General features: G+C 48.0%; 1 protein-coding gene across 11 annotated transcripts in view; it reads left to right on the plus strand.

Moving 5' to 3' along the window:
- The window catches only part of LOC122540353 (dystrobrevin beta), a 539,648-nt gene that overhangs the window by 492,928 nt on the left and 20,882 nt on the right, over positions 1-25,838 (plus strand). For 8 of the 11 annotated variants that reach the window (XM_087976966.1, XM_087976983.1, XM_087976971.1 and 5 more), the window contains one exon: positions 19,350-19,409. The exons of 1 other annotated variant lie outside the window; for it this stretch is intronic. In XM_087976966.1, coding sequence (XP_087833092.1) covers positions 19,350-19,409 — 60 coding nt within the window. The remainder of the gene's footprint in view (positions 1-19,349; positions 19,410-25,838) is intronic. 2 more of the 11 variants (XM_087976969.1, XM_087976993.1) reach the window with 1 other exon arrangement.

Consider the following 25,838-nt stretch of genomic DNA (forward strand, 5'->3'; position numbering starts at 1 on the left):
TGCCCAAACAGGTCCTCCACCCTAGTCTTGCCTATGTTGTTGGTACCAACGTGGACCACAACAACTGGATCCTCCCCCTCCCGCTCCAATATCCTTTCAAGCCGGTCGGAGATGTCTCGCACCCTGGCACCGGGCAGGCAACACACCATGCGAGACTCCCTATCCGGCTTGCAAAGGATACTATCTGTCCCCCTAATTATAGAATCCCCTATAACCACTACTTGTCTTTTTGCTCCCCCTCTTGAATGGCCTTCTGGACCATGGTGCCGTGGTCAGTTGGCTCATCCTGTCCAGAGCCCTTTTCCTCATCCGAACAGGGAGCAAGAATCTCGTACCTGTTGGACAAGGTCAAGGGCTGAGGCTCCTGCACTCCTGAACTCCAGTTCCCCCTACCTGCCTCACTTACAGCCACACTCTTTTGTGCCTGATCACTAGCTGAATGTGAATTACTTAATCTCCCAGGTGTGACTGCCTCCTGAAACAAAGCGTCCAGGTAACTCTCCCCCTCCCGGATGTGCCGCAGTGTTTGAAGCTCAGATTCCAGATCATCACCACCACTTTCTCTGGCAGCTTATTCCATATACACACCACCCTCTGCAAGAAAAGGTTGTCCCATGGGTCCCTTCTCACCCTAAACCTATGCCCTCTAGTCCCCCCCCCCCCCCCAACTCCAGGGAAAGGACTTTGTCTCTTTATCCTATCCATGCCCCTCATGATTTTATAAATCTCTATAAGGTCACCCCTCAGTCTCTGACACTCCAGGAAAATAGCCCTAGTCTATTCAGCCTCTCTCCTCCAAACCTGGCAACATCCTTGTAAATCACCTTCCTGACTTATATACTCACTTTTCCTTCCCGGCTGCCACTCTGCTTGCCGTCAATTCCTCTGCTGCTCCCGCTCTTTCTGTGGAGAGAGAGTAAAAAAACACACCGCTGCCCGCTACAGGTAAGCAATTTTAAAACAAACTGTCTTACCTTTGCTGTAGTCTCCCGGGTTCGCTTTTACTTCGACACTTGCTCCCACTCAAATAAACCTCTTTAAGAATCATGTTGAAATAATAAAAAAAAATGGAAAGAGCATTAGACAAATATAACATTAATGTTCCAGGGTCAGAAAAGTTCTTCAGAAGTTGTGCATTTAATTGTGTGCAGGCACCCGGAAATTGCCGTTAGTTTCTCATTTCTATAGTCGCTGTATGGACTGCCAAGGTCTTCAGCGCTTGGATGGAGAGAAATTTGTTAAGTGTGTTCAGGAAGAATTTCTCCTGCAGAATGTAAATGGCCCTTCTAGAGGAGGAGCAAAACTTGACCTCATCTTGAGAGATAAGGCAGGGTAAGTGACAGAAGTGTTAGTAAGGGAGCACTTCAGAACCAAAAGCAATAATTCCATTAGTTTTTAAACATCAATGGAAAAGGATAAGTCTGATCCGTGAGTTAAAGTCCTAAATTGGGGCAAGGCCAATGTTGGTGGTCTTAGACAGGAACTTTCAAAAGTTGATTGTGGGAGGCTGTTTCCAGGCAAGGGGATGTCTGGTAAGTGGGAGACTTTCAAAAGTGTATTAATGAGGGTTCACGGCCAGCATGTTCCTGTTAGAGTGAAGGGTAAGGCTGGCAGGAGTCGGAAACCCTGGATGACATGAGTTATTGTGGCCCTGGTCAAGAAAAAGGAGGAGGCTAATGACAAGTATAGGCATGTATTGGGACATATATTGGGATCAAGTGATCTCCTTGAGTATAAAGAGTCTTAGAGTACATTTAAGAGAGAAATTAGGAGGGCTAAAAGAGGACAAGCAGTGGCTTTGGCAGATAAGGTAAAGGAGAATCCAAAGAGATTCTGCAAGTACATGAAGGATGAAAGAGTAACTAGGGAGAGAATATGACCTCTTAAGGTCAACAAGGTCATCTATGTGCAGAGCCACAAGAGATCCTAAATGAATAGTTCTCATCAGTATTTATGGTTGAGAAAGGCATGGATGCTAGGGAACTTGGGGACATCTTGAAGAGAGTCCACATTCCAAAAGAGGTGCTAGAAGTCTTAAAATGTGTTAAAGTAGATAAATCTCCAGGACTTGATGAAGTGTACCCTGGGACTTTGTGGGAGGCTAAGGAGAAAACTGCAGGGCTCCTAGCAGAGATATTTGTACCATTGTCAGCCACAGATGAGGTGCCCAAAGATTGGAGGATGGGTAATGTTTGGCCATTATTTAAGAAAGTCTGCAGGGAAATGCCTCGGAACTACAGACCGGTGAGCCTAACATCTGTAGTGGAGGTATGTTGTTTTGACGGGATTCTGAGAGACAGGATCTATAGGCGTTTGGAGAGGCAAGGACTCAATTGGGATAGTCAGCATGGCTTGGTGCATGGGCAGTCAAGTCTCATGAATTTGAGTTTTTTGAAGGGGTGACCAAGAAATGTAGATGAGGGCAGTGCAGTAGACGTTGTCTACATGGACTTTAACAGGGACTTCGACAAGCTACCACATAGGTTGTTAAGTAAGGTTAAATCTCATGGGATCCATGAAGAGCTAGTCAATTGGATACAAAATTGACTTAATAGTAAAAGACAGAGGGTGGTGGAGGTAGAGAGTTGTTTTTCAGGCTACTAGCAGTGGTATGCCACAGGGATTGGTGCTGGATCCACGGCTTCCTATGATTTATATACGTGATTTGAATGAGATTTTAGGAGGTATGGTTTGTAAGTTTGCGGATGACACCATGATTGGTGGTGGAGTGGACAGTGAAGAAGATTATCTGAGAATGCAGTGAGATCTTGATCAACTGCAGCAGTGGAGTGGGACGAGGAATAGCAGATGGAATTTAGTTTGGATAAACGCAGGGTGTTGTATTTTGATGGGTCAAACCAGGGCAGGACTTACCCAGTCAAAGGGAGGGCCCTGGGGAGTGGTAGAGAACAAAGGGATCCATGGGTCCAGGTTCTTGGCTCCTAGAGTGTAGAGTCACTGGTAGACAGGGCGATAAAGAAGGATTTTGACATGTTTGCTTTCATCGATCAGAGCATTGAGTAAAGGAGTTGGGTCATCCTGTTGCAGCTGTACAAGACAATGGTGAGGTCATGTTCGTGTATTCCTTCTGCGACTGAGAAGGGCAAGCAGGTAGATGGAAACTCTGCCACCTATCAGTTTACCTCAAAACTACATGCAGTCTGACTCGGAATTATTTAGATCAGATTACTTACAGAGTGGAAACAGTCCCTTTGGCCCAACAAGTCCACACCGACCCTCCAAAGAGTAACCCACCCAGACCCATTCCCCTACGTTTACCCCTTCACCTAACACTACGGGCAATTTAGCATGGCTAATTCACCTAACTCGCACATTTTTGGACTGTGGAGGAAACCCACACAGACACGGGGAGAATGTGCAAACTCCACACAGTCAGTTGCCTGAGGTGGGAATTGAACCCGGGTCTCTCGCGCTGTGAGGCAGCAGTGCGAATCACTGTGCCACTGTGGCGCCCATTATATATTTATATCACTGTTCCTCCACTGTGGCTGGGCTACAATCCTCAAACTCCCATCCTGATAGGATTTGTTGGTGTACCATTGGCCAAAGGATGCAGTGGTTCAAGAAGGTGGCACACCATACCTTACTAAAGGCAGTTAGGGATGGGCCAGATTAGCAGCAATGCCCAGATCCCATGAAGGAGCAAAAGAGAGATTGGATCTGCATTGCAACCAATCTTCCCAACATCATGCATTGAACCTAAGATGAATGAGTTGATTTGATAATGAGTTGTTTATTTATTTATTGTTCTTGCCAATTACCTTCTTCCAATATCTTCTCCTTGCTGGAATATAATCACACAGAAGGGAAGAACATTATTGTTGGTGCTAGTATGAAAGCTTGAGCTTTAAATATTGGAAACTGTTCCACTCTCGGGCCTCTCAGCATGGTCCTTTGCTACTGGGTGTTCTTCAAGGTGGGATTACTAGATCACCAACAGGGCAGGGAATAGCTCCTCCATAATCGGGACAGGATTGAGAGAATTAAGCAGTAATCAATCCGAGTCTGTCGGAGTCAGTTATTCACTGAGATATCACTGAGAACCTGCAGAACATGTGTTCTGTCATATGCAATGAATAAACTGTAACACACATTATTGCTTGTAATTCAATATTCAACCTGATTAAAATAGAGTGGAAGGTCGGAAATTCTTTACTCTATATACAAACTTCCCTTTCTGATATAAAATCCAATGTCAATCATGCCAGGAACTGCATCATTTCAGTGTTATCAGCTTTCCCATGCCCTTTCTGAACTACGATCATCAGTTGGAGGGGGAGCAGAAAGACTCAAGATTTTCAGAGCAGAATGAAAAGGAGTAGAGAACCCTGTTGATAAATTATGGTGAAAACAAATTAAATCAGGGACTATTGAGGAGGGGACATAAATTTCAAGAGAGAACAAAACTAAACAAAGTGAGAAAATTGAAAAGTAATAGAAATAAAGGACACAGAGAAGGTAATGAAGAAGGAAATGCAAAAGCAAATAAAAATTGGAAGTTGAATAAGGGTCTACATGTTCCATTCTGGAGTCTGCTCGCAAGCTGATTTGTGCAAGACAAAATAACATAGCCAAGGAAATGTTCTTATGTCAGATCTTTAAAATTAAAATTAATGTTGATACACCCATCCATAGTATCTCATTTGTAAGTATGAGCATTCATAAATTATGGATTGCCTGTACCGAGCAAATATAGGAAGAGAAAAAGTAAATCCAAAACTGAAAGGTCAAGACTCGAGAAATCAGGAAAAGCAATAACAACAAAAAAACCAAAAAAACTACAAAAACAAATCAGTGAGCTGCCTCAGCATCAACTCCAGTCTGTTTGAGATAAACCAGATTCTATAGAAAGGGTGTCAAGGCTACTAACTTGTGGATATCGATGGATGAAAAGCCAATGATGGTTTCTCGCATAACATTATTAATTATAGGAAATGAACTAATAAATTCACTGAACCTATAGCTTGGAAACAGAAAATGTTTAGCTTCTCATGCATACAGAGTGAGATAAATGCTTTAGTGGGGTTCCTTCTTGCTTGCATTCAATTTGTGCAATACAGTTCCTACATTGTTAGTGTAACCAGCACAAAAGATCAGCAGACTTAAAGTACAAATTTTAATCAAAGCAACTTGAGATTTTGCAAGTTTTCTGTTTCGGTGCTAGTTTCAAAAAATATTGCACTAGAACTAGGGCCCACTCAAAAACCTGGCCATGTCCCCAGGATGAGCTCATCGCTGGCGGAAGTTTGCCCTATTCGCACTAATTTGCAGACCATGAGGAAACTGCAGAAATTAGGCTGGTACATTTTCAAAAGAGTTTGAATGGTTATTTTGTTAATGTTTTTGAGAAACTGCCTCTAATGAGAAAATGTTCTGTATATTTTATAAAAGTAACACCCAATTCTCTAAATTGGATTGATCACAGGTGGGACAACTTAGAGATTTAATATGTTGCTTTTTGGTGGACTCACTTTCAAATGTATCAACCAATCTTTACTGAGCTACTGCTAATACATCAAGAAATATCTTGATAGCAAATTTTTTTTCTTAAGCAAGTATCTTTTAAAATAGTCCTTGATTGCAATGGCTGAAAGCATGCTTATAAAATGGGAAATCCAGTTAGGAGGGTAAAATTATCTGGAGAATAATATTGCTAACAAAGGAAGCTTGACAAGTTGTTGTGGTATGTATTGTAGATTGTGTACTGACCTGAGTGTCAATGCAGCCTTATCAACTTCCGCAGGTCTAGAACACACAGAGGATTTAAAGTAATTTGCACTTTGAGATGCTTCTGCCTGCTGACGTTTGATACAGTTCATGCTCAGGGGATGCCTCACTGTTGAAGAATACAAGGAATTCTGCTGTGCAGCTGCTGTCTTCCTGCCACTGTCTGAAATTCAGCATACGTTCTGCAACCTTTGTAGCCTGTTTGACCCAGAGATGAGCTTTTGAATCAGATCAGCCCCAGCACACCCATGTGTTTATAGCTCTGTGACTCCTTTCACCTGTGTTTTACCTCAGCTGCTGCTGAAACCTTCATTCATGTCCCTGCCACCTTGAGAGTTGGCTTTTTGAGTGTGCTCCTGGCTCACCTCCAGTATTGCGCTTTCCATTAACTCGAGCCCAACTAAAGCTCTACTGACCATATCCTAACACAGTGGACCAAGCCCTATTCAGTCAACACCCCTTTAGTGGCCAAATGACATTGTGTCCTGGTCTAGAAATTATTTCAGTTTTAAATTCCCATTCTCTTTCTCAAATCTCTCCACAGCCTTATACATAAGCTCTCGAATTTTCTAGCTCCATCTCTTGTGCTTATCTCCAATTGCGATGCACTGGTAGCCATGCTTTCAGACTGTATAATTGGAAGTGTCTGCCATAACCTACACTACCTCCCCTCCTTTAATGTACTCCCTAAAGTTTACTTCTCTGACCAGGGTTTTGGTCACCTATCCTAACACCTCCAATGTAGCTCAGTGTCCAATGCTGTTTGATAATGCCATTGTGAAGCATCATGAAATAATGTACAAAATACATATAAAGTGTAAGGCACATCATTGTAAGTATTTGCTATTATTCCAAGAGGTGAATGAGAAGGAATATGTCCTCCTCATGGAAGCAAGTGGAGTTTTATTTGGAGTCATAGAGATGTACAGCGCAGAACCAGACCCTTCGATCCAACCCGTCCGTGCCGACCGGATATCCCAACCCAATCTAGTCCCATTTGCCAGCACTTGACCCATATTCCTCTAAACCCTTCCTATTCATAAACCCATCCAGATGCCTTTTAAATGTTGTAATTGTACCAGCCTCCACCACTTTCTCTAGCAGCTTATTCCATATACACACCACCCTCTGCAAGAAAAGGTTGTCCCATGGGTCCCTTCTCACCCTAAACCTATGCCCTCTAGTTCCCCCCCCCCCCCCCACTCCAGGGAAAGGACTTTGTCTCTTTATCCTATCCATGCCCCTCATGATTTTATAAATCTCTATAACGTCACCCCTCAGTCTCTGACACTCCAGGAAAATAGCCCTAGTCTATTCAGCCTCTCTCCTCCAAACCTGGCAACATCCTTGTAAATCTTTTCTGAACCCTTTCAGGTTTCAGAACATCATTCCTATAGCAGGGCGACCAGGATTACACACAGCGTTCCAAAAGTGGCCTCACCAATTTTCCAGCAACACATTTTCAGCTCTGATCTGCAGTCCTCACTTTTTCCCCCTCACCAATGATCTCCCAACTCTAGTACTCTATGCTCTGACCAATAAAGGAAAGCATACCAAACGCCTTCTTCACTATCCTATCTCCCTGTGACTCCACTTTCAAGGACCTGTGAACCTGCACTCCATGGTCTCTTTGTTCAGCAACACTCCCCTTTCTCTTCAATGTAGATATTTTATATTACAGTGAGACCATGTGGAAAAAATAATCTGGTGGCATATGAGCTTTGACAGATGACTCATCTAAATGCTTCTTGATCAATAGAGAATTGTTATCATTTAAACTGTCTTGCGCTTTTGTTCAACATTTCTGATATACATAAATGTGGTTGCAAGTAGGCAGAGCCTCCTGTGATCCTGAGCTTGCGCTATTTGCAATCACACAAGTCTGGGTGAGGGGGCAGCTCCACACCATCCAGGACAAAGTAGCCCCCGCTTGATTAACACCACATCCACAAACATCCACTCCCTCGACCACCAATGCTTAGTAGTAGCAGCGTGTACCATCTACAAGATGCACACCATCAGGGTAATATATGTAAACAAAAAATAATAGTCTAATTTGTTTTGCAGACAAAGTAATGTATTGAAATTGCAAGGCAGCATGATATTTATACTGCAGTTCATAAAAACAATAAAGCTGAAATTGGATTGTTCACAGTGTTTAGGGTGAACAGAAAATGCTGGAAATACACAGCAGATCAGACAACATCTGTGTAGAGAACTGATGAATTGACATCTTGGGTTGAATCCTTAGTCAAGACTGAATGTGACTACAATTCCTTTTACAAGTGTATTCTCACACAGTTTAAAAATCAACGGGAGTTTTGGCCATCAAGCATTCTTTCATGAGGTATGGATCTCCAATTAAACTCAGACATGAAAGCTTTCTCAGGACCAAATGAATTAATAGCCTCTGAAATAAGATCATTGCTCATCCTTGTTTAATGAAATAATAGTGGTAGATATTGCATATCTTATTTAATGAGCAAATGCTCACATTTAAATATATTGCAATTATCTGTTGATGTTTTGACTGTATATTAGCAACAAGAATAGAACTGCTGCAGATTAAGTGATTTTCAGGACAGCACATTATAATTAACAAAAAACCAGTTCCTCAGCTCTATGTTGAAACTTGGTAACAATTTCCTTTTTCCCTCCAGGATTAATAAATTAATACAAAATGAAACTCAGAAATGTCCCTGGCTGAAAGCTGCCAGTAATAGAGGGCTGTTTGAAAATATCTGTGTCGTTATACTTTAAACAAAATTTCCAGGATGTTAGCAGGAATGCACTTTTGGTCAGACTGCATTTGGAATATTGTGAGCAGTTTGGGGCCCCTTATCAAAGGAAGGATGGGTGGAGTTGGAGGAGGTTTACAATGACGATCCCGGGAATGAAGGGCTTGTTATATAAGGAGTGGTTGAGGACTCTGGGACTGTACTCTAGCATTTAGAAGGATGAGGAGCGATCTGATTGAAACGTACAGAATATTGAGAGGCCTGGACTGAGAGTGGACGTGGAGTAGATGTTTTCCACTCGACTAGGACTTGAGGACACAGCCTGAAAGTGAAGTGATGACCCTTTAAAATTGAGATGAGTAGGAATTTCTTCAGCCAAAGGGTGGTGAATCTGTGGGACTCATTGCCGCAGAAGGCTGTGGAGGCCAAGTCATTGAGTGTACTTCAGGCAGAGATCGATAGGTTCCTGATTGGTAGCATGATCGAGGGTTCCAGGGAGAAGGCAGGAGAATGGGGTTGAGAAACATGTCAGCCATGGTCAAATGGCAGAGCAGATTCAATGGGTCGATTGGCCTAATTCTGTTCATTTATCTTATTATCTTAATCCTCTATTTAAATGCACAGAGAGAATAGAGAACATTCCAAGGTAAGCATTCTAAATCCACATCATATGTTTGCAATACTCCAAAAATAGTATTGATATCAGCACCTTTTAAAGAATATATTTTTATATATACATTTTCTTTTCGAGAAATCTGATGAAAGGTTAGGACCACAGCCACGGAAAGAGTGAATCAAACCCATAATCTTCTAATCCGTAATCAGACACACTCTGCGCTGTGCCATTGGCCTTGTGACAAGTGAAACTATGCAATTGTATGTGTGAAATCTTGTAGTAATCACTGTGTTAAAATTAAGGGCAACAATTATATTAGAATACATGTGTTGCATGCCTAAAGCGTGTTATTAAGTATTTGCTATTCTTGATAAATTGTAAATCTCTCGCACACACATATAATAGAAAATAAATTATGCAACAGTGTGACTGTTGGCAATCAATAATAAAATGTTGTATGACGTGATTGTGCACTAGTTTATCCTTCATTGTAGATTAATGTTTTCCCTGTTTTGGAACTGCAGCTGAGCAGAATTCGAAAAGGGAAACTGGCAGCTTTAATTAAAAGCAGAGTTTGGTTTGGTGACTTGGGTTACCATTCATTTATCTAATATTACATGGCTTTTCCAACCTGGCCAGCACCCAAGTAATAAATTTATTTGCTTGAGTAGAACCTGAGGGATTTAGTCAAGGAATTCAAAGAAGGAGATTAAAATTGTGCACGCCATATAAATCAGTTCCAGCATATTTTCCATACTGCTGTGTTCTTAAGGTAATTCTCACATGATTGCTGTCAAGAGCTGGAACAGTTTTGTACAGGTTACGTTTTGGTTTTTGACTTTAATTTGTTGCTGCACTAAATAACGGTGGAAAATTTGCTTCACGTACAATTAAAAAAAAGACCTATTAAATCCAACTATTGTGAGACTAATCCATTTTTTTGAAGTAGGGCAGAGTTTTCTTCAGGCACCCACTGTCAGGGTGAATTTTTTTTTATCATTCACAGGATGAGGGTGTCGGTGGCTAGCCCAAGCATTTATTGTCCATCCCTAATTGCCCAGGTGGTAGTTAAGAGTCAACCACATTGCTGTGGGTCAGGAGTCACATGTAGGCCAGACCAGGTAAGGATGGCAGTTTCTTTCCCTAAAGGGCACTGATGAACCAGATGAGCTTTTCTGGCAATTGGCAATGAATTCATGTCATCATTAGACACTTAAATCCAATTTTATTCTAATTGAATTCAAGTTCCACCATCTGCTGTGGCAGGATTCAAACCCAGGCCCCCAGAGCATTACCTGGGTCCCAGGATTAATTGTCCAGTGACAATACCACTAGACAATCACTAGACAATCACTTCCCCCTAAATGGGGAGTCAGATGTCTGCATTATGTGGGGAACAGCCATTTCCAAATTGTCCAGTCATTGCCCAGAGTGTAACTAGGAAGCTCTCCAGCACTGAGCCAGCAGAAAGTTGCCTTTCCAGAGAGTGGGATTGTTGAAAGATGCAGGTGGCCATTGTAGAGGCTGCAGCTGGACCTCAGGCTGGTGAGGAGGTGGGGATGGTTTCTGAAGTGAGTTTCAAGCAGCAAGCCTCAAAAGAGTTTTTGCACTGTGCCCTAATTGGCTAGTCACCACTTGCTGAATGTAGCCTCCCCTCCAAAACCACACTCGCATCCAATCTCCAGGGATCTACAGACATGCAAATTAGCAGTGAAATAGAACATTCAGCCCCTTGTCTGTCTCAGCAATTCAATAAGATCATCACTGGTCTGATTGTAACGTCACATCCACGTTCCCACCAACCCCAATCACATTCTTCATCTCAGATGATCAGGCCTTCCAGGAGGTATGAAGGCAAGCTGTTGTCTTATTTGGCAATGCCGCCATTTATTGTCCACTCTGAACTGCCCTTGTGGAGGTGATGATGAGCTGCCATCTCAAATTGCTACAATCAGTGTTGCACTCTTTTTGCTGTTAGCAACAAGTTCCAGGATTTTTATGCAGTGACAATGATGAAATGGTGATTTATTTCCAATTCAAGATGTTATGTGATTGGAGGGTCCTTACAAATAGTAGTGAATGTGCCTGCTTCCTTTGTCCTCCTGGATATTAGTGGTGATGGGTTTGGAAAACACTGTCAAAGAAGCTTTTGTGAATTGCTGTAGTGTGTCCTTTCCCAGTAAAACTCAGCAGCTACAGTGTGCCAGTAGTGAAAGGGATGAATTCTTATAATGGTGGACAGGATGCTAATCAAAGAATTCCTTGCCCTGGACGTTGTTGAGTTTTTTTGTGTTGACTGAACTGCACGAGCCAAGGTGAGTGGAGAACATTCCATCACACCCCTCGCTTGTGACTTGTAGATGGTGGACACACATTCGGGAGTGGGATGTTGATTACCAGTATTCCCAGCCTCAGACTTCTTAAAACCACCGAATTTATGCAGTTGGTCGACTTAAGTTTCTATTCAGTGATGAGCCTAAGGATGCTTATGGGGGAATCAGCATTGGCAATGCCATAAAGCATCAGTGGATGTTTTTAATTATCTCGACGGAGCTAGTTATTCCCTGACATTTGTGTGGTGAAAATGTTATTTGCCATAAATTGGGAGGTCATGTTGTGGCTGTACTGGACATTGGTTAGGCCACTGTTGGAATATTGCGTGCAATTCTGGTCTTCTTCCTCTAGAAAGATGTTGTGAAACTTGAAAGAGTCCAGAAAAGATTTACAAGGATGTTTGCCAGGGTTGAAGAATTTGAGCTACAGGGAGAGGCTGAATAGGCTGAGGCTGTTTTCCCTGGAGCGTCGGAGGCTGAGGGGTGACATTAGAGAGATTTATAAAATTTAGAGGATAAATAAACAAAGTCTTTTCCCTGAGGTGGGGGAAGTCCAGAACTAGAGGGCATAGGTTTAGGGTGAGAGGGGAAAGATGTAAAAGAGACCTAAGGGGCAACGTTTCCACACAGAGGGTGGTACGAATATGGAATGAGCTGCCAGAGGAAGTGGTGGAGGCTGGTACAATTGCAACATTTAAAAGACATCTGGATGGGTATATGAATAGGAAGGGTTTGGAGGGATATGGGCCGGGTGCTGGCAGGTGAGACTAGATTGGGTTGGGATATCTGGTTGGCATAGACGGGTTGGACTGAAGGGTCTGTTTCCATGCTGTACATCTCCATGATTCATGTAGCTGCTCCTGCCTGACTCTATAATACTGTTATCAGTACCTTTGGTGGGTCTGATTTGCTGCTGGAAGAGAATTGACCAGTCAGGCAATATCGGAGCCTCCTCCAGTGCCTGCTTGACTATGATTCTGGAACTCTCTCAGTTTGGATTGTGAGAGCTGTCTGGCCTGGCTGTCATTGTCTTGTCTGCCAGGTCAATATCTGATGGTCATTTCTCTTCCATTCTTCTTGATCCCTTTGAGTGGCTTGCTGGACCAAGTGAGAGGGCAGTTTAGAGTCAACCACATGTCTCTGGACGTGGAGGCACACTTTCTTCCCCTGAAAGATATGAATGAACGTGATCAGTTTTTACCACAATCCAGTAATTTGTTGACACGGTTTCTCAATTCTTCTCAATTCTTAGTTCTGTCTAATTAACTGAATGGAAACCCCTCAGTTGCCTCGGTGGAATTTGAAATAATGTTTCTGGACCATAAGTCAAGCTGCTGGGTTTATGAATCAGGTGACATAATCATGAGCTATCATTTTCCCTTTTCATTATATAGATAAGACAGCCACTTCTGTTTCTTGTAATCATTTCATTGTTCCTGACTTTGGTACTGGGTGTTTTTGCCAAATATCTGAATGCTGATCATTTCATTTCTCCCCCACTATCCCCAGCCTGCTCTTCCTCTTAAAAAACAGAGGGCTGGGTCTTGGAGGGGTCTGAATGGCATGGGCTTTGCCAGGGTTTGTACCTGAAATCCAGCAAAGCCTCTCTCACTGGTTGAGAGCTACACACTGCACCTTTTGTGCATTTCCCAGGCGAGATTCTGACTGGGCTGCTGCAATTTTCCAATTACAGAATTATAATAGATTGTGAAACACCTTGTTAGTGCCACAACAGCCTCAGTAGTTAACTTGCTATCTGAGTAAATGGCCTGGGCGTTGAGAGGTCTCAATGTGGAGATCAGAGCAACGACCTGGTGACTTCAGCTCACTGCGTCCTCGAAATGGCCTTCCACATCGTCACTAGGTGCCAATGTCTCAGGGGATGCTCCCTGGCACCAGCCACATGCACCCCACATCCATGGGCATTGACACCTGATCTGTGCCGGCCTCCAGGAGTTTTTAAGACATTACTCCGACCCATTTACAGAATGCTTCTGCACTTCCATGCTGCCCCAGTTACTCTCACAGTAAAGCTGCAACAAGGATACTGTGTGCTCAGGGACACTGCCCCAGCTCAGGGACACGGCCCCATGCTCAGGGACACGGCCCCAGCTCAGGGTCACGGCCCCAGCTCAGGGACACTGCCCCAGCTCAGGGACACTGCCCCAGCTCAGGGACACGGCCCATACTCAGGGACACTGCCCCAGCTCAGGGACACTGCCCCAGCTCAGGGACACTGCCCCAGCTCAGGGACACTGCCCCAGCTCAGGGACACTGCCCCAGCTCAGGGACACGGCCCATACTCAGGGACACTGCCCCAGCTCAGGGACACTGCCCCAGCTCAGGGACACGGCCCCAGCTCAGGGACACGGCCCATGCTCAGGGACACGGCCCCAGCTCAGGGACACTGCCCCGGCTCAGGGACACTGCCCCAGCTCAGGGACACTGCCCCAGCTCAGGGACACGGCCCCGGCTCAGGGACACGGCCCCAGCTCTGGGACACGGCCCCGGCTCAGGGACACGGCCCATACTCAGGGACACGGCCCCAGCTCAGGGTCACGGCCCCGGCTCAGGGTCACGGCCCCGGCTCAGGGACACTGCCCCGGCTCAGGGACACGGCCCCAGCTCAGGGACACGGCCCCAGCTCAGGGACACGGCCCCGGCTCAGGGTCACGGCCCCGGCTCAGGGACACTGCCCCGGCTCAGGGACACGGCCCCAGCTCAGGGACACGGCCCCGGCTCAGGGACACTGCCCCGGCTCAGGGTCACGGCCCCGGCTCAGGGACACTGCCCCAGCTCAGGGACACGGCCCCAGCTCAGGGACACGGCCCCGGCTCAGGGACACTGCCCCAGCTCAGGGACACGGCCCCAGCTCAGGGACACGGCCCCGGCTCAGGGTCACGGCCCCAGCTCAGGGACACGGCCCCGGCTCAGGGACACGGCCCCAGCTCAGGGACACGGCCCCAGCTCAGGGACACGGCCCCAGCTCAGGGACACGGCCCATGGTCAGGGACACTGCCCCAGCTCAGGGACACGGCCCCAGCTCAGGGACACGGCCCCGGCTCAGGGTCACGGCCCCAGCTCAGGGACACTGCCCCGGCTCAGGGACACGGCCCCGGCTCAGGGACACGGCCCATACTCAGGGACACGGCCCCAGCTCAGGGACACGGCCCCAGCTCAGGGACACGGCCCATGGTCAGGGACACGGCCCCGGCTCAGGGACACGGCCCCAGCTCAGGGACACGGCCCCAGCTCAGGGACACGGCCCCAGCTCAGGGACACGGCCCATACTCAGGGACACGGCCCCAGCTCAGGGACACGGCCCCGGCTCAGGGTCACGGCCCCAGCTCAGGGACACTGCCCCAGCTCAGGGACACTGCCCCGGCTCAGGGTCACGGCCCCAGCTCAGGGACACTGCCCCAGCTCAGGGACACTGCCTCATACTCAGGGACACGGCCCCAGCTCAGGGACACGGCCCCAGCTCAGGGACACGGCCCATGGTCAGGGACACTGCCCCAGCTCAGGGACACTGCCCCAGCTCAGGGACACGGCCCATACTCAGGGACACTGCCCCAGGTCAGGGACACTGCCCCAGCTCAGGGACACGGCCCATACTCAGGGTCACTGCCCCAGCTCAGGGACACGGCCCCAGCTCAGGGACACGGCCCATACTCAGGGACACGGCCCCGGCTCAGGGACACGGCCCCAGCTCAGGGACACGGCCCCAGCTCAGGGACACGACCCCAGCTCAGGGACACGGCCCATACTCAGGGACACTGACCCGGTTCAGGGTCACGGCCCCAGCTCAGGGACACGGCCCCAGCTCAGGGACACGACCCCAGCTCAGGGACACGGCCCATACTCAGGGACACTGCCCCAGCTCAGGGACACGGCCCCGGCTCAGGGACACTGCCCCGGCTCAGGGACACTGCCCCAGCTCAGGGACACTGCCCCAGCTCAGGGACACTGCCCCGGCTCAGGGACACGGCCCCAGCTCAGGGACACGGCCCATACTCAGGGACACTGCCCCAGCTCAGGGACACGGCCCATACTCAGGGACACTGCCCCAGGTCAGGGACACTGCCCCAGCTCAGGGACACGGCCCATACTCAGGGACACGGCCCTGGCTCAGGGACACTGCCCCGGCTCAGGGACACTGCCCCAGCTCAGGGACACTGCCCCAGCTCAGGGACACTGCCCCGGCTCAGGGACACGGCCCCAGCTCAGGGACACGGCCCATACTCAGGGACACTGCCCCGGCTCAGGGACACGGCCCCAGCTCAGGGACACGGCCCATACTCAGGGACACTGCCCCGGCTCAGGGACACTGCCCCGGCTCAGGGACACTGCCCCAGCTCAGGGACACTGCCCCAGCTCAGGGACACGGCCCCAGCTCAGGGACACGGCCCCAGCTCAGGGACACGGCCCATGGTCAGGGACACGGCCCCAGCTCAGGGACACGGCCCCAGCTCAGGGACACGGCCCCAGCTCAGGGACACGGCCCCAGCTCAGGGACACGGCCCCAGCTCAGGGACACTGCCCCGGCTCAGGGACACGGCCCCGGCTCAGGGACACGGCCCCGGCTCAGGGTCACGGCTCCGGCTCAGGGACACTGCCCCGGCTCAGGGACACTGCCCCAGCTCGGGGACACGGCCCCGGCTCAGGGACACTGCCACAGCTCAGGGACACGGCCCCAGCTCAGGGACACTGCCCCGGCTCAGGGACACGGCCCCGGCTCAGGGACACGGCCCCAGCTCAGGGACACGGCCCCAGCTCAGGGACACGGCCCATACTCAGGGACACTGCCCCGGCTCAGGGACACGGCCCCGGCTCAGGGTCACGGCCCCGGCTCAGGGACACGGCCCCAGCTCAGGGACACGGCCCCGGCTCAGGGACACTGCCCCGGCTCAGGGACACGGCCCCAGCTCAGGGACACGGCCCATACTCAGGGACACGGCCCCAGCTCAGGGACACGGCCCCAGCTCAGGGACACTGCCCCGGCTCAGGGACACGGCCCCGGCTCAGGGACACGGCCCCGGCTCAGGGACACTGCCCCAGCTCAGGGACACGGCCCCGGCTCAGGGACACGGCCCCGGCTCAGGGACACTGCCCCGGCTCAGGGACACGGCCCCAGCTCAGGGACACGGCCCCAGCTCAGGGACACTGCCCCAGCTCAGGGACACGGCCCCGGCTCAGGGACACGGCCCCAGCTCAGGGACACTGCCCCAGCTCAGGGACACTGCCCCGGCTCAGGGTCACGGCCCCAGCTCAGGGACACTGCCCCGGCTCAGGGACACTGCCCCGGCTCAGGGACACGGCCCCAGCTCAGGGACACGGCCCCAGCTCAGGGACACTGCCCCGGCTCAGGGTCACGGCCCCAGCTCAGGGACACTGCCCCAGCTCAGGGACACTGCCCCAGCTCAGGGACACTGCCCCGGCTCAGGGACACGGCCCCAGCTCAGGGACACGGCCCATACTCAGGGACACTGCCCCGGCTCAGGGACACGGCCCCAGCTCAGGGACACGGCCCATACTCAGGGACACTGCCCCGGCTCAGGGACACTGCCCCGGCTCAGGGACACTGCCCCAGCTCAGGGACACTGCCCCAGCTCAGGGACACGGCCCCAGCTCAGGGACACGGCCCCAGCTCAGGGACACGGCCCATGGTCAGGGACACGGCCCCAGCTCAGGGACACGGCCCCAGCTCAGGGACACGGCCCCAGCTCAGGGACACGGCCCCAGCTCAGGGACACGGCCCCAGCTCAGGGACACTGCCCCGGCTCAGGGACACGGCCCCGGCTCAGGGACACGGCCCCGGCTCAGGGTCACGGCTCCGGCTCAGGGACACTGCCCCGGCTCAGGGACACTGCCCCAGCTCGGGGACACGGCCCCGGCTCAGGGACACTGCCACAGCTCAGGGACACGGCCCCAGCTCAGGGACACTGCCCCGGCTCAGGGACACGGCCCCGGCTCAGGGACACGGCCCCAGCTCAGGGACACGGCCCCAGCTCAGGGACACGGCCCATACTCAGGGACACTGCCCCGGCTCAGGGACACGGCCCCGGCTCAGGGTCACGGCCCCGGCTCAGGGACACGGCCCCAGCTCAGGGACACGGCCCCGGCTCAGGGACACTGCCCCGGCTCAGGGACACGGCCCCAGCTCAGGGACACGGCCCATACTCAGGGACACGGCCCCAGCTCAGGGACACGGCCCCAGCTCAGGGACACTGCCCCGGCTCAGGGACACGGCCCCGGCTCAGGGACACGGCCCCGGCTCAGGGACACTGCCCCAGCTCAGGGACACGGCCCCGGCTCAGGGACACGGCCCCGGCTCAGGGACACTGCCCCGGCTCAGGGACACGGCCCCAGCTCAGGGACACGGCCCCAGCTCAGGGACACTGCCCCAGCTCAGGGACACGGCCCCGGCTCAGGGACACGGCCCCAGCTCAGGGACACTGCCCCAGCTCAGGGACACTGCCCCGGCTCAGGGTCACGGCCCCAGCTCAGGGACACTGCCCCGGCTCAGGGACACTGCCCCGGCTCAGGGACACGGCCCCAGCTCAGGGACACGGCCCCAGCTCAGGGACACTGCCCCGGCTCAGGGACACGGCCCCAGCTCAGGGACACGGCCCATACTCAGGGACACGGCCCCAGCTCAGGGACACGGCCCATACTCAGGGACACGGCCCCAGCTCAGGGACACTGCCCCAGCTCAGGGACACGGCCCCGGCTCAGGGACACGGCCCCGGCTCAGGGACACTGCCCCGGCTCAGGGACACGGCCCCAGCTCAGGGACACTGCCCCAGCTCAGGGACACTGCCCCGGCTCAGGGTCACGGCCCCAGCTCAGGGACACTGCCCCTTATCAGGGACACTGCCCCAGCTCAGGGACACGGCCCCAGCTCAGGGACACTGCCCCGGCTCAGGGACACGGCCCCAGCTCAGGGACACGGCCCATACTCAGGGACACGGCCCCAGCTCAGGGTCACTGCCCCAGCTCAGGGACACGGCCCCGGCTCAGGGACACGGCCCCAGCTCAGGGACACGGCCCCGGCTCAGGGACACGGCCCCAGCTCAGGGACACGGCCCATACTCAGGGACACGGCCCCAGCTCAGGGACACGGCCCATACTCAGGGACACGGCCCCAGCTCAGGGACACGGCCCCAGCTCAGGGACACGGCCCCAGCTCAGGGACACGGCCCCAGCTCAGGGACACGGCCCATACTCAGGGACACGGCCCCATGCTCAGGGACACGGCCCCGGCTCAGGGACACGGCCCCGGCTCAGGGACACTGCCCCAGCTCAGGGGTGGATCTCCGGGCTCTCTGCTCACTGACACAGCTCACACTCACTCTGAGTACAAGTGAATGCTCACAGCATCCCTTTCCTTTTCGTATATTGCTCAGTCACCTCAGTCACGTTGAGAGAGATAGACAGTCTTTGAGACGGCAGAGAGCTGTAAAATCTCCACATTCCATACCATGCATACTCACTATTACTACACAAACGTAATTAATTCGATTGGTGAGCAAGTCCTGTCACCTACTCTGAACCCTTTAGAATTAAGTTACGGTGTGGGAGGTATTCTCAGACAGTCTGTAACCAAATTATTAAATGTGTTCTTTTAAAATCACTGTTGCATCTTTGTAATACTGAATACAGAACAGGAAATTTTGTATTGAAAGGTGCTTATCACGAGGTGAAAACTCAATCCCTTGTCAATTATAATGATATTTAGGAAACAACTTCGAAGTCTCTCAGTATAGAATATACTTGAAGACAGATAAAGATTGTTGTTGTGCTTAGATCAGTTGGCCTAGTCGTTCAGTGTAACGGAGCCGGGTTATTTGCACTGTCTCAGTAATTGCTGTCGATCACAGAGCACTGTCACTTACTTGCCCTCTTTTCTTTCAGCAGATGAAGGGTGTGAGGATGAGGAAGAAGCAGGGAATCTGCAGAATGGAAAAGAAAGGAGTGAGTGTATTAAATATAAGAATTGGTCTGTTCCTGGGGATTTTCCACAGATTTTTGCTTTAAATTTTTTAAATTAACTTGCTGTGTGGAAATTTTCACTTTCAATAAATGAAGTTAGTCTGCACTAATAGCAGCCATGAACACAGAGAGATGGATTAGGCCTGGATTGCTTAGTTAAAACTGACTTCAGAAATTACGTGCACAAAACAGCCATCCAGCCAATTTCTCATCACTGGTGAAACACAAAACCAAAGACAATGGCTGATGTGTTTGTGCCCATATTCAACCAGAAGTACTGAATGGATCACCCTCCTGAGGTCTCACCAATCACAGAAGCCTGTCTTCAGCCAATTTGCTTCACTCTTCATAGAGAGGATGCAGCAAATACTATGGACCTAATACAAATCGAGCTGTCGGTCTATTGGCTTGTGCTGCAGAGCTGCTGTATTAACAGTCATTTTCATCACAGGTTCAGCAAGCAAAGATTTATCTGAGTATATATTTGGGACATACTTCCACTGATTACCAATCATTACTTCTTAAAACCAAAAGATTTCAGCTCAGTTTATAATTCTCCACTTAATGTGGGTCCCCCTCTTATCTCATTCTCATCCCTGGCTCTGCTCCTTGGTTTCCCCTTTATTTCATTAGTACATTGATGGATAATTGTTACAACTGTAACTGAGTACAACCACAGCTTAGACCATCATGCAGATTAATTTTTAACCCTATTAATATCAATTTCCTCATTCCCTCTTCAGTCACACCAGTTAGCCATCCACCTGGATACTGGGAATCTTTCTGAACATTCCCAAGGTTTTACCTTGCACCTTTTATGAGCTGACCTGTGTGCTGACGATGTGGTGAAGTAGGGGGTTCCTCTAATGCTTACAGTGAAGCCTGTTGAAGTGCAGCCACTTTCGAGGCCTGACTGTGAGACTACTTTCGCCATCTCCAGCCATTAGCTTTTAGGAGGCAGACACAACATGATTATCGATTATATGATTACCAATTCACATGACGATTTGTATCCAAGGATGGAGTTGTACATTACATCTGTAGTTCCAAAAGCCCTGTCACTAATTGGTGATCTCAATGTCTTCCTGAATGGCTCAATTTTTCTCCCACAGGTTTAGGAAACCAGAGAGATTTGCCAATGTTCTTGCAGTTTTCAGGCAGGTTTTCTGACAGAGGTACTACCTCACGGTTGAACAGTTTGACATTGTTCTGTCAGTCACCTCGAGCTTTGGCAGTAGATGTTGAAAAGTTCCTTTTGCCCAATTAGTATCCAGATTTCTGGGGTAAAGCAGATTTTATCTGTGTAACTGAAGGAGCTTTGATTAGTAGTAACATTGTACACTCCTTCTCAAACATAAGCAGTCTGTGTTAGTATCTGGCTAGCATCAACTACTGTCAGATACAATTGGTTAGTGTTAAACCCACAACCAGAGTCAGAATGTAGCCTGAGAGAGTGGACCACTACACCTCAGGGGGTGCTAACCCTTCCAGTTTAGTTTCCACTCAACTACCTCCTCCTTGGACTGCATTCTGCAGTACATCTTAGTACAGAACTGTTGTTGATGTATCATGGTGAGGGAGTCCCATGCTGCTACTGTGCTTATTGTTAACGCTGCCCACTTGCTGTGATTCCTCTGGTGGTTTACCTGAAGCACTGAACAATATTGAAAAGCTCTGCTTCTGACCAACCCCCTGATAGAAACAAAATGTGGGTCACATAGCTTGAGCTGAGACCATTGCTAGTGGTGTCTGTCCATGTAGCAAGTAGTTGTACAAATCTCACCACTTTCTCCTTTTACTATCAATCAATACCAAATCTCTATTCTAAAACACAGAGTGGTTAAATATGAAAACAACAAATGCGTCCAAACATGTCCTACAAAAAGGACATTTTACATTAACATCCAAACTTTGTGAGAAGATTTGTAGCTCGGGTGCTCGTTGTGGTTCTGTTCGCTGAGCTGGGAATTTGTGTTGCAGACGTTTGTGTGGCACTCATCCACAGATTCAATCAATAAGCACATCGATCTGGACCCAATATACCGGCCACTGCAACGGACAGCTGGAACTGACAACCGGAAGCAGCAGAGACAAACCACTATAAATGCCGGAGGAAACATCACAGAAGCGCTTCACAGGAGGCTCCCAAGCACTGAGGATGTCATCTAGACAGGGGACGAAACGTCTGCAACACAAATTCCCAGCTCGGGGAACAGAACCACAATAACATCCGTTACATTAGATGTGGCAGCTTCCGAGGTAGTGACACCTGAGCTTCTCAATTCCTGATCTCTGTACTCGCAAAATTAATGAGAACCCCTTGTTCTGGGAATCCATTTCAGCAATATGTTTTATTTTCTCCAAGCAGATTGTCTTTTATTCCACTACCTCCCCCTTGGAGACAATTTTGCAAATCCTTTGAGTTACCATCCTATCATCTTCACAAGCTCTGGACAAATTGTACAGTTCAATAGATTATTATTATTTTATCTTTCCAGTTATAATAAAACATTTTATTCCAGGAATTAACATTTTTTTCAGTTGTACTTTATCTGCAGTAGCATTTCTTCCTCTAAAATAATTTGCTAAATTATGCTCCACGTTTTGTACCTATAGAACCTACATCCACTGTTCAATTGTTTTTGTTTCAAAGTTTTTGATACATACTTTCTCAGATTTTAGAGCAAATCTTTAAACAGTTCTTTTGAAATTTCAATCTCTTCTTACTTTTACTGAAGAATTAATTGTCACCAATTAACAATTAATGAGAACAAACTGATTATCTGGAGCACCTCAAGAACATCTCAAATTTAAGTCATAGTGTTGACGGACATGTTCCCTTTAATACTTATTTCTCTTCAAAGGGAATTTATTTTTTGTTATATGCATCAAAATGTTGTTTTCCTAGATTTCCTTTTAAATTTCATGCAACTCATAGAATCATAGAGTCATATAGCACGGAAAGAGACCCTGCAGCCAAACCTGCCCATGCTGACTAGGTTTCCAAACCTGTTTTCTTTGAATGATGTAGAATACCAGCTGGATGAATCTTTAAATAATTCATTATTTCTTGTGCCTAATCTTATTGCTTTGAAATGTCTGATACTCACCATTTCATGTGTTTACAGCAGTTCTCCTATTCTCAAGTATTTTGTTTTAGGATGTAAGAAATAGATTGATTGGATTAAGGCTGATCCCATTCTAAAAGGACAAGGCATTTTCAGTCCATCTCTGTGCTATAATGTTGAAGGTTCTTAAAGCTGCTGGAAATCTTGTTGCAGTTGAAGTTCTCCCACAATTCAGATACTTAAAGCTGTTATAATGTACAATCTATAAATAAATTGCTAAAGGTGTGTAGCCACCTGAAGCTGACAGCCAAAATAATTAATTCTCTGTTAAATTACAAAAGGCAAAGTAAATATTCTTGGCCATAATATAGGTCACCATCCCCCTTTTTAAGATAAATACAAAAGCCATTTATCTTGGCATTTTCAACAAAGAAAAAAACCTATATCCGCTGTTCAATGTTTTTGTTTCAAACTCCTTGGTACATTCTTTCTTAGACATTAGGGTGGCACGGTGGTTCAGTGGTTAGCACTGCTATATCACAGCGCCAGGGAGTCACGTTCAATTCCAGCCTTGGGCAATTGTCTGTGTGAAGTTTGCACGTTCTCCTCCAGGTGCTCTGGTTTCCTCCCACAATCCAAAGGTTGTGTAGGTTAAGTGAATTGGCTGTGCTAAATTGCCCATAATATTTAGGGATGTGTGGGTTAGGTGTAAATGTAGGGGAATGGGTTTGGGTGGGATACTCTATGGAGGGTTGGTGTGGCCTTGCCGGGCCTGTTTCCACACAGTAGGGATTCTATTCTATGACGTATCTTCAGGCAGTTTTTTTTTTATTTCAAGCTTTCCTTACTTTTACTGCAGCATTAATTGTCACCAATTAACAGTTAATACGTACAAACCTGATTATCTGGAGTTGAAGGTTCACCCATATATTAAAATAATACTTGCAGGTGCACTCTGGCCATAAAATGAATTGCAGTTTTGACAATTTAACTTCAATAATTCATTCATTCATTCATAATCAAACCTCTATATAAAACTTTTTCAAACTGAACACAAAACAGGGTAGTACAGCTCTTTTATAGAACAACTATATTATAATGTTTGTCCAAAACGTACTTTCTTCATTTAGCTTTCAGACAGCTGTAATTACAAGCTGAACAAGTGGTGAATTCTCACAGTAAGACCTGTAACATTCTGACTCCAAACAAAACACGGCATTAGCTCTTTAAAGAGACAGAACACAAATCCCTCACAATTCTTTAATTAATTTGTACTTTACGATAACTCTCTTCTTTTATCCTGGAGAGTTGAAAGAACAAAGTAAAATCTCAAAACTAATTACTTCACATAGATCCACAACTTAACTTTATAGAACACAGAAAAGTACAGCACAGAACAGGCCCTTAGGCCCACGATGTGGTGCCGAGCTTTAATCCTGATGTAAAATATAGTAACTTAACCTACACACCCCTCACCTCGCTGCTATCCATGCACATGTCCAGCAGTTGCTTAAATGTCCCCAATGACTCTGCTTCCACCACCACAGCTGGCAACGCATTCCATGCATTCACAACTCTCTGTGTAAAGAACATACCCCTGACATCTCCTTTATACATTCCTCCTAATATCTTAAAGCTATGACCCCTCGTAGCAGTCAATCCTGCCCTGGGGAGAAATCTCTGGCTATTTACTCTATCTATTCCTCTCATTATCTTGTATACCTTGGTCAGGTCTCCTCACTTCCTCCTTCTCTCCAGAAAGAAAAGTCCAAGCTTAGTCAACCTTTCTTCTTAAGGCAAGGCCTCCAGTCCTGGTAAACCTTCTTTGCACCCTGTCCAAAGCCTCTGTACCTTTCCTATAGTAGGGCAACCAGACCTGGACACAATATTCCAAATGTGGTCTCACCGGGGACTTGTAGAGCTGCAGCAAAACCTCGTGGCTCTTAAACTCGATGCCCCTGTTAATGAAAGCTAAAACACCATATGCTTTCTTTACAACCCTATCCACTTGGGTGGCAACTTTGAGGGTACTATGTACTTACACACCCAGATCCCTCTGTTCTTCCAAATTGCCAAGAATCCTGTCTTTCATCCTTTATTCAGCATTCGCGTTCAACCTTCCAAAATGCATCACTTTGCATTTATCCAGGTTGAATGCCATCTCCCATTTCTCAGCCCAGCTCTACATACTGTCTATGCCATGCTCCAGCCTGTAATAGCCCTCGATACTATCGACAGCACCCCCAACCTTTGTGTCATCTATATTCCATTAAATTGACACAGGCGCATTCCATAATCTCATCCACATCTAAATGTATCCCTATATCCCAAAGTCCAGAGGGAAAATCAAACTTTAAACCGGTTAAATATCTCCACCGTAATAAAAATATATACTAAACGATATGCAGCAACCAAGAAAATCAATATGCAAGAGCAGATCACAAAGGGTTAACGTTTAATTCAATGACCTGCAGACTCCTTAAGAAATCATATTCAAACAGAAAACATCATTCACACAAGATGAAAACATACAAACCAAGCTTTGTATACCTCTACACAAGTTTGTATTTATTTTGCCCTTTTACTGCTTATATTCCAACATACTGTTTTACTTTCTCCTAATAATTTTCTTTAAATCCAGATTTTTTTCTGCTGTCCTGACCTTGATTGTGGTTTGGTGGGAGTGAGGGACACAGAATATTTTTCCTTTGTGGTCAGACACACCAGTACCTCCTGCCCAGCCTGTTTCTCTTTAACTCCCAACGTCTGAATTTCCTTGTGAGGTCCTTCAACTGGATCTCTTTGGCATCATACTCAATGACAGTGACTTCTGCATGGAGAGACTAGATGTGCTGTGCTATTGCATCAAAATCAGTTCCTAACTCTAATTCTGAACTTACCTCTTTATACCATTTATCTCCTAATTTATCTGTTCCAATTGTTCCTTTTATTCCTGAGTCAGTCTGGCTCTGTCAGATTTACCTGACTGACACATAGCAAGGCAACATTTACACAAAATCACTAATCCTTCCTCCTCTTTGCCTACAGCGGTTTATCACATTAATTCCTAAAAGTTGTCTGGTGGACTTGATGGATCCCAGCCTTAATCAATTTATTTAGGATCATCATATTTTTATGAGCCAACTGTCCAATGAGTGCCCCTATGGGTCCCAAGTCTAAGTTTCTCTCTGCTACAACTGATATTCCGTTTCTAGTCTGACGGAAATCGACCAATCCGCCTCCCTTTATAATCTAGGGGTTTGCTCTCCAGAAAATGGGTGGGGTCTCCCTGTTTTACCCCATGGCTAATCAGCAATTCACTTCAATTTCCCCTTTGAATAAT

The sequence above is a fragment of the Chiloscyllium plagiosum genome, unplaced genomic scaffold (assembly GCF_037043375.1).
Source record: "Chiloscyllium plagiosum isolate Xiang-an unplaced genomic scaffold, Cpla_swu_hap1 HiC_scaffold_3, whole genome shotgun sequence".
In the NCBI taxonomy this organism is placed as follows: domain Eukaryota; kingdom Metazoa; phylum Chordata; class Chondrichthyes; order Orectolobiformes; family Hemiscylliidae; genus Chiloscyllium; species Chiloscyllium plagiosum.